This window comes from Gallinula chloropus (genome assembly GCF_964237585.1).
Source record: "Gallinula chloropus genome assembly, chromosome: 1".
In the NCBI taxonomy this organism is placed as follows: domain Eukaryota; kingdom Metazoa; phylum Chordata; class Aves; order Gruiformes; family Rallidae; genus Gallinula; species Gallinula chloropus.
Window position 1 is genome coordinate 146752260 of NC_140085.1, and position 9533 is coordinate 146761792.

General features: G+C 45.1%; 1 protein-coding gene across 1 annotated transcript in view; it reads left to right on the top strand.

The window, feature by feature from the left end:
* NCK2 (NCK adaptor protein 2) overlaps nt 1-8828 on the top strand; it is a gene marked incomplete at its 5' end in the record, with an annotated part of 31718 nt that extends 22890 nt beyond the window's left edge. Inside the window, one exon of the mRNA XM_084274427.1 lies at nt 8563-8828. Within this exon, the coding sequence (XP_084130553.1) occupies nt 8563-8757 (195 nt within the window). The 3' untranslated portion in view covers nt 8758-8828. The remainder of the gene's footprint in view (nt 1-8562) is intronic.
* Between the last annotated feature and the right edge of the window lie 705 nt (nt 8829-9533).

Genomic DNA, 9533 nt, shown 5'->3' on the forward strand with positions numbered 1-9533 from the left:
TTCTTGATCCTGTAGTGCAGATCCTGTATTTGGTTTTTTTTTTTTAAACAGTGAGAAAAACTGTTGTTACTCACTTAGATGCGTCCTTTGGCTTAGTACTGCGTGAGAGTTTTAGGTTTTTATTAGGTTGAGAGAAATATTTTTACTACATTTCAATCTTTTGTCTGTCCTAATCTTTATATATCATACCATCGTATAATTTATGTGACTTATAAAAGCATTGGGTGTTGCTGGTTTGTTGGTTTGTTGCTTTCTGTTTTTTCTAAAATGCCAGGAGTGATATAATAATCTAATGGACATTCTTGACAGCATTGTGAAAAAGATTGGGAAGGATCTATTTTGAGCTGACTAAGTATGGAACAAAGAAAGATTTTTAGAAATAACTCTTAAATTGTTGACGGTGACCATACTTCACCTGCCAGACTACAGAGGCTGTTCATGCTGTGGCAGAAAGTCACCAGGAGTGTCTGCACAATCAGTGAAAAATGTTGATGAGAGAGACCAGACTGGGCAGGGAGAAGTTGTCAGCTCTCCACTCTGCTCATCTTCCCACCAGACCAGCAATTCCCTTTATATTGTGTTTGGAACCCACCTATTAAAGCTGTGGATCCAGGGGTTATTCCTTTCTAAAAAGACCCCACAGATAAACCTGTGAGTCATCCTGCTAATCCTGTGCCTGATTTTGGACCTATTTCAGGGATTTCTGTAGCCTTCCATCCCCACAGTTATGAAAAGTCATCTGTGTAAAAGTTTTCCTTAGATCTCTGAGTTTTGCTACTAAGCTATGAAAAGCTCGCCTTGGATAGTTGAAGGGTTTATTATTCTGTATCATCAACTTGATGAGCCTGTCGTGTTTTTCCATTTCAGATTTTAGTAGATGTGAGACTCTACAGTGTTTCCCTAGATTTAACTGAACAGAAGTTTGTCTCACACCTAGATTCCTTTAGCCGAAAATATTCTCCTCGGTTGCACTTAGATCTGAGGGATGCTGCCATAGAGGAGAATATCCTGAGGTGAACTCTCTCATGTAGCTAGGAGCCTGATTATCTTCATTAATTACGAAATACTATTATTGGAACCATAAACTTGCTTGAACCATTTAAGCCCATAGTTTATGTAACGGGCCCAGTTACCTACTGATAACATTTTTGTCAACTCTGGTACACCTAGATAATGTCACCTTAGTTTGGGAGATGTAAAGGAGAAGACTGAAGTGGAACACGCCCAGTTAGAACAAATGAAACGGTGTTTCTTTCTGTTGCAGGCAGCTCAGTTGGTAAAAACAGAAGTTTATTGTCTCATTTAAGTACCACTCCGGAACAAATAATGGAGATTTAATCTGTGCAGCCTCTGTACAGCCACTTCTTACCCTTTCCTGAGTTCCAGGCTCTCCAGCAGTCAGAATTTTGTTCTCTCTGTGTAGTACCTAACACAAGACAAAACACAACCCGGCCAACGCTTGGGTTGTATAGGTGGTCATCATGCTTTGAAAATCCAAGGCTCCACTGGGGAGAGAAGCAAATTTGGAAAAAAGGGGGCACGGGATTGTTCAAATTCACCTTGGCAACTAGGTGTGCTTGCTAGCACTGAGCTAACAGGAAGTGGGTACTGAGTTGTGGCTGGTGATGAGGGAGGGCAACCCACACCACAGCTCTAGCTTCTGAGCAGATCCTCTGCTGCAGGTGCCATTAGACTTGGAAGGAAGCTTCTGTCAGGACTTGCAGCCCCCTTGCACTCCACTGTGAGTAGGTACAAAACTGGTGTTTAGAGACTGGTGATTAGACAAGCACCACTGCTTTGTGTGATGATAATGCCTTCACATGAAGCAGAGGAATTGTATTTTCTCAAACCAGGTCTGTTTGTTAGCAAGAATGAGCTATGCAATTTTTTGGACCGTTCTAGGAGCAATTATTCACTAGGAGGTAGTGGCAACCTTCTGCCAATAGTGTCATAGCCATCAAATTATAGTAACTGAGCCTGAAAGAGGGCTGTAGGGTATTGTAGTAAGATGATACCGAGTATTGTAGATGTAGTAACATAATCATGAGGATTGTAGAGGAGGCTGGATTTTTTTCCATTGAGATAACATTTAGTTTCTGTGCTTTTTTTCCAGCAGTAGTGACAGCAGAAGGAGGAGGCACAGGTTAAGAGCTTGTATGTTTTTTGAGGTGCTAATTCTGTAGCATTCAGGGTGTGCCATATTTTCCTGGGGTTTTAATCGTGCAAGTGTTGGGTAGAAGCAATGAAATGTGGCATCTGTTCAAAACCTAAAGCATTTGTCATGTTCTGTGACATGCTGTGATTGATGAGTGCAGTGGAAAGGAGGAAAAAGTCTATCTTTGAAAACAGGCTTAAGGAAACACCCCAGTGGTTTATTTTAAAGGGAAGAACAGAAATCCTGTTAGAGCTGTATTTGAAGTTTGATGGAGCTAAGTCATGTTTCTGACCTGTGTAATGCCGCTTTTGGAACATAGTGAATGTTGCACAGAGAAGGAAGGGTATTTTTACATATGCAAATGGAGTGGAAAAAGTAGATAAAGGAATTTTTAACCCTCCCAGGTGGTTCTCTCCAGCTTGACCTTAGACCTTTGAGCTATGACTTGATTGCTTTTTTTTTTTTGTTAATGGATGACTGAGTGGGAGGTGTGAGGGGAAAACCTGGATTCAGAAATGGAAGGAGTTGAGGAGCTCCAGAGCAGGCTCACAGATGCGAGCTCAAAGGGTCTAAAATAGTCAAAATATGAGGTGGAATGGGATGGAAAGGAAAAAAACCCAAGTTGCGGGATCAGTGAAAGGCTTTCAGAGGGGGGGGTTATTTTCCCCAACATTGCCATTTCTGATCAAATTGTCATCTTCCATTTTCATAAGGAGATTGTAAAGCGGGAACTTTCCCAGTTTCCCTTATTTTCCCTTAGATCGCTTTATACCTTGTTTTCATGACAAAGGTTTCCATATTTTTCGGGGAAAAAAAAGAGTGAAGTTCCAGACTAAAGATGTAAAATTAAGGCAACATCATCTTGCCTGTTGTCTTCCATGTGCTGCAGTCACCCCCTAGCCCGTGGTCACCTTAGTCATAAGCAGGAGTTAAAATAAAGGAATTTGAAACAATTCAGAGAAATGCTATACCTGGACTGAGGAGCTGCAGATGTATCACAGCTAATCTCCCATTTTCTGGTGTAGGAGTTTGTTTAACCTCAGGTTTAGGTCTCCCCAATTAGGATGGTACAGAAATATTCAAAAATTCCCTGCCATGAAGCTGTGCTCTGCAATTCTGTTGCACAGTCATCAGATCCTCTGTAGATTTCAGGGATTAAAGCTTACTTCTGATGCGCCCTTATTTGGTGTATATGAGGGTTTTATTCCTGGAAAAGTTACTGTGCAAACATCCAAATGTGGCAATTAAATATAAGGGGGAGATGGGAGAAAAATTGGCCAGCAGTTGAAACAAACTAGCTTTAACAGTAAATAACATAAACAGACTTGGAGCAAATCCAAGGAGGACAGCAGGGAACCAAATCAAGCTGCATCGAACCAGCGTACTTTGAATGGGAATGTTAAGAAAGAGCAGCAGTTTATCTAAAGGACTTTTGGGTTGTTTTGGGGTTTTTTTTAATAGCCTTTTTTAACCATATTGCATGTCTGATAGAGTAGGAAAGAACTAAAGTCAAGCCAAATGCAAGTCCAGTTGCTTTTGCTGTTTGCTCTTGTATCCTGTAGAAGTTGCTACGCTGAGGCCAACAAAGGGTTTCAGGATTTTTGCAACAGCTGTTCAACCTCTTCCATCTCTTTGCACCGGAAGATGGCTCTCAAAAGAGTTAGATCAGCCTTTCCGCTGTGTTCTTAATGAAATCAGATCACAAAAAGAATAAACTTTGTAACGTATAATCTGGAGAAAATAAGCAATAGTAATGTCTTCTATTTATGCATCCGTCTAATTAGCAGCTCCAAGGCTGAGAGGAACGGGCAATAGTTCAGGAGAATGTTTATTCGTTAAAGTTAAAATTATAATGGCAGGAAAAGGACCTGTTGGAGCACGTCCAGAGGAGGCCACAAAAATGATCAAAGAGCTGGAGCACCTCTCCTGTGAAGCCAGGCTGAGAGAGCTGGGCTTGTTCAGCTTGGAGAAGAGAAGGGTCTGGGGGTAGGACCTGATAGTGTCCTTCCAGTATCTGAAAGGTGCCTATAGGAAAGCTGGGAAAGAACTGTTCACAAGGGCATGTAGCAATAGGAACAAGGGGTAATGGTTTTAAACTCAAAAAAAGGGAGATTTGGCTTGGATATTAGGAGGAAATTCTTCAATATGAGGGTGCCAGATCACTGGAACAGGTTGCCCAGAGATGTAGGAGCGACCCCATCCCTGGAGACATTCAAGGTCAGGCTTGATGGGACTCTGAGCGACCTGATCTAGTTAAAGGTGTCCCTGCTCACTGCAGGGGGGTTAGTCTGTGGCCTTTAAAGATCCCTTCCAACCTAACGTATTCCATGAAAAGTATCTAATATGTTGTGGAGAGCACCTCACAGAAACCTTAAGTCTGGCCAATGCCTCAGACATAGTTCAGTAGACCAGAGGAACCTCTTTGTGTGTCATTAGCTCATCCTTTCTGGTCTAAAGATGATTCTTAACAGTTTTGAGGAGCTTTGAAAGCTTATGGTTTTGACATGCTGAAAACAACTGTGCTTGTTCAGAAAACAAAACTTTGTCAAGCACTAAGTGATTATTTCACTTCTAAACCTTTGTCATAAGAACTTTTCCTGTTCCTAAAACAGCAAAAAAAAAGAAGTGTGCGGTTCAGATTATGAACTTCCCGTTTGTAAGGTCTATTTTAAATGAGGGCCCTTTGGTTGCTGGTTTTCGTTTGGCGTAGGCATCGCCCATGGAAAGCAGAACTTAGTCAGAAGGCTCGATCTTGGTTTTTTGACTCCTAAGAAGCAAGTCTGTGTGTGCTCCCCTCAGTGCTGTCCTCGAGGAGATCCCGTGGGCCTGCCTAGTAGCTGGTGCTAGAAGCAGAACAGTCAGCACGCTGCCCAGAACCCTGAGTTTCCCCTCCGTGAGCTCAGGGTTCCAGAGCTTCTGCAGAGCTTTCATTGTGCACGCCTCTGCTTTGTTACTGTTTTGTGGTTGCTGCTAAGGGCTATGGGCATCAGCATTGCAACAGGTCCCAGGCCTGTGTGCCTGTGGCTGCCAGAGGGTTTGTCCACACTGCATTCAGGCTCTCAACCACAGCCGGGTTAGCTTTAACCCCGATGGGTCAGTGGTGGTGTGAGCTCTGCACTGCCTCGTCTGTTATGCTCCCGAGGCAGGGCTTTCATCTCAGAGCTAGCTGGCTAAAAATACCAGTTTCCAAACTTGGAGCTGGGGATAGATGACGGAGCGTGAAACGTGTCTTGGGTGGAGCACTGGGAACCCCAAAGATACGCTATGAGGCATTTCTTTCCATCTCCCTCCCCGCCTTCCCTAGCCCTCTCCTCTTGGCAGTCCTGGTGAGTGCTGCGTGTCTTTTGAGCCAGTGGCTTCGTCACAGTTCTGTGCATGAGGCTGCTTTCTGGCCAGACCCTACCCTGACCCAGCAAAGCCTTTTGGCACCATGTTATAGATGAGAGAAGTACTTCTCCTATGGATGCTACATAGAATAATTTTTAAAGAAGCAGCACTTGTTGATCTGGAATGTAGTGGTTTGAGTTAGAAGGGAGTTAATCTGGATGCATGGGGAGTTAGCTGCTGGTTTGAGCTATGTGGGAGGAAAGAGCTGCTGCCCAAAGCCAAGGTGCAAGCCTGGGGAGTTGAGCCACAGCCAGATCAACAGGCATGGTAGGAGCCTTGTTTGCTCAGGGTGGGGTGAATGGAGTAGGAAGGGAAGGCAGAAAAGGCATTGGGGCTAAAACAGGTGAGAAGGAGATACAAGGGATGATATTTTGGGATAGGCAGTTTGGGGGGTGAGGGGGGTGTGTGGGGCAGAGACATACACCTCTGCAAGAAAAAAAGGCAGTGTGCCTGAGAAAAGGCACAGCTTACTTGTGTACATACTCAAGTGTGTACCTGGTGCCCCAAACACAGTGTAGAGGACTCTGGAGGCTGTGGTTTCATGAACTGAAGTCTGGTGACAGCAGTACCATCTGAGGGCTCTCGCTTCCCCCTGCTTAGTTCTCTGCTGTGCCACAGCTGCGCTCGGGGTTTTCTATAAGATAATGCTGTGGATCAGATAGTGCCTTGTGGGTTTGTATCACAGAAGGGTAAGGGGTTTGGAAGGGACCTCTGGAGATCACCTAGCCCAGCCCCCTGCCAGAGCAGGATCACCTAGATCACGTTACACAGGACAGTGTCCAGGCAGGTTTTGAATGTCTCCAGAGATGGAGGCTCCACACACTCTGTCTGGGCAGCCTGTGCCAGGGCTCTGCCTCCCTCACAGTTAAGAAGTTCCTGCCCATGTTTAGGTGAAACTTAATGAATTCAAGTTTCTGCCCATTGCCTGTTGTCTTGTCACTGGGCACCACTGAAAAAAGACTGACCCCATCTTCCTGACACCCACCCATCAAGTATTTATAAGCATTGATAAGATACCCCCTCAGTCTTCTCTAGGTTAAAAAGTCCCAAGTCCCTCAGCCGGTATTCATAAGAGAGATGTTCTAGTCCCCTAACCATCTTCACAGCCCTTTTTTGTATCCTCTCTAGTAGCTCCCTATCCTTCAAGTGGGGAGCTCAGAACTGCACATAGTATTCCAGATGTGGCCACACCAGGGCAGAGTAGAGGGGGAGGAGAACCTCCCCCGACCTGCTGCAGACACTGATGAGCCTGGGTGAGCTCAGGTTCGCAGCCCTGGCTGGACCAAAGCAGCAGCATGGTGTGGGGGAGGACCAAGGGAAGGACTGCAGGAAGGTCACACCTGAATTTGGCGCAGTTTCTGCCTGAAGCCATACCTTCACTGGGCAAAGACCCTGTAGCAGGACCTTCAGAGTCACATCAGGTGTTACTTACCTCCCTTAAGTGCTAGCTACAGGCTGGTTTGTGCTTTTTATTCTTCATTCTTCTGTTTTCCTGCTGGCTGGCAACACCCGGTGGGGCAAAGTCCATGCTCCCATCGGTCAGTGGCTAGAGATGGAGCTGAGCTGGGAGCGAAGGGGCACTGTGTCCTTTTTACCCCCCTACAGCAGCCTGTGGCACAGAAAGCAGCGCGGTCTCATCCCAGCTGTTCGGATGACAGTGCTCTCTTCATTAAAGCATCTCTGCCAAGATGCTGAGATTTATTGCATGAAATTGTTCTGTTGTAGACAACTCGGGTGCAGAAATACTGTATTTTGTGGAGAGTGCTGTGGTGGTGAGATCTGTACTGGGTTTTTATTCTAGCTTTATCGTCTTTTACCCAAAAAAAGGTGTATTCGGTAGGAGAAATTATTCCCCGTGCATGTGGTAAGGGAAGGGAATGGTGAATGTGTTTTGGCCTTCCTGGCCATATGAGTCAGCAGTGTGCCCAGGTGGCCAGGAAAGCCAATGGCATCCTGGATTGTATCAGAAATAGTGTGGCCAGTAGGTCTGGGGATGTGACTGTGGCCCCTGTACTCGGCATTGGTGAGGCTGCACCTCAGGTGCTGTGTCCAGTTCTGGGCTCCTCACCATAAGAAGGACATTGAGGTCCTCGAGTGAGTCCAGAGAAGGGCAACCAGGCTGGTGAAGGGCCTGGAGGGCAAATCATATGAGGAGTGGCTGAGGGAGCTGGGGATGTTTATTCTGGAGAAGAGGAGGCTGAGGGGGAGACCTTATCACCACCTACAACTATCTGAAGGGAGGTTGTAGAGAGGTGGGAGATGGTCTCTTCAGCCAGGTGACAGGAGACAGGACAAGGGGAAATGGCACAGAGCTGTGCCAGGGCAGGGTCAGATTAGATGTTAGGAAAAGGTTCTTCACTGAAAGAGTTGTCAGGGCCTAGAACAGGCTGCCCAGGGAGGGCGTTGAGTCACCATCCCTGGATGTGTTTAAAGGATGGGTAGATGAGGTACATAGGGATATGGTTTAGCATAGGACAGGAATGGTTGGACTCGGTGATCTTTCAAGTTCTGTTCGAACCTTGTGATTCTGTGTCTCTGTGAGGCCTTCGCAATGCAGAGCAGGAACAGCCCTCTAGCGGTCACGGCTCTCAGAGCGGTGACGTGGGGATTTTTCTTCTCACCCAAGCAGTACTGCAGGAATTGCTTTCTCCAGGGCTCTTTGGCCAGGAGACCGCGCATGATGGAAGCTTTTTCCCCTTCTTGACATTCTTGTGCTTCTGGATTGAGTGACTAAGATAATATTTGCAATTTAGTCATGTAATTGGCAACTTCAGACTATGCATCTGGGGAGCTTTCACTTAACTGACTTAACTGTGCACGTTAATAATGATGGCAATTATTTATTGAATAATAGACTATTGGGTTTCTTAAGTAGCTAAAGCCCCGAGCTGTGGAACAAAAGACTAACATGAATTACCATCAACTTTATGACACAGTTTGTTCCTGATATCACAAAATTATGCCTTCCCTTTGTTTGCTTTTTATGTAATTCTTTTTTTTTCTCTTTGAATTCTCAACAGCCCAGTGACTTCTCGGTATCTCTAAAGGCGTCGGGGAAGAACAAACATTTCAAGGTGCAGCTTGTGGACAATGTCTATTGTATTGGGCAGCGTCGCTTTAATACTATGGATGAGTTGGTGGAACACTACAAAAAGGCTCCCATCTTCACCAGTGAACACGGGGAAAAGCTATATCTTGTGAAAGCACTTCAGTGACGTTGAAGATGGACTTGGCCATCTGGGCCTCCTATAACTTACAAGCCTTAGGTCCTAAATTCACTTTTATAGAGCAGAGCAATATCTGAAGCAGGCTTAAGGAATAGGCTCTTTCTAAAGTGTTTGCTCTGTCGGTTGCTGTTTGTCCTTTTTTTTTTTGGGGGGGGGGGGTTGTTTGTTTTTTTTTTTCTTGGGTGGGTAGGGGCTGGTTTTTCTTTTTTTTGTTTGTTTGCCTCTTCTTGTGTTCTGTTAATCTCCCACCACCTCTCTTCAGGTTGAGAGTTTTCCCTTGGGTGGCCGTGGCGAGCACTCACCTTCCCGGCTGAGTTCAAAACTCCCCTCTCCTGTGTACGTTTACATAGTTAGCTCAGATCAAAGAGGGGCGTTTTCAATTCAAACCAGTGTTAAATCTGTTCAGATGGCTCACGCAGGCAGAACTCTCCGTTCAGAGACATTGGGCACAGTTTGAATGCACTGAAGCTGCAGCTACTTAAGTGAGAGAGAGAGAGAGTAGGCATAACAGTCGTGGCTGTGAGTTCTGTAGCTATATCGCTTACCGAGTAGTATATTACAAAACCTCCTAGTTCCTAGAAGCACTCTTTACACTGTACTCTGCTATTACATTGCCTCTCTGACTCTTTGTAAAGAGTACACTAATTAAAAGCATTTTGTAATAGTACTTCTTAAACTACTATGGTAAGATTGTAGTTAAAGAAAACTATCTAGTGTATTTTGGTCTGTAATTGCAACAAAGAGAAATTTTATTTGAAAGTTGA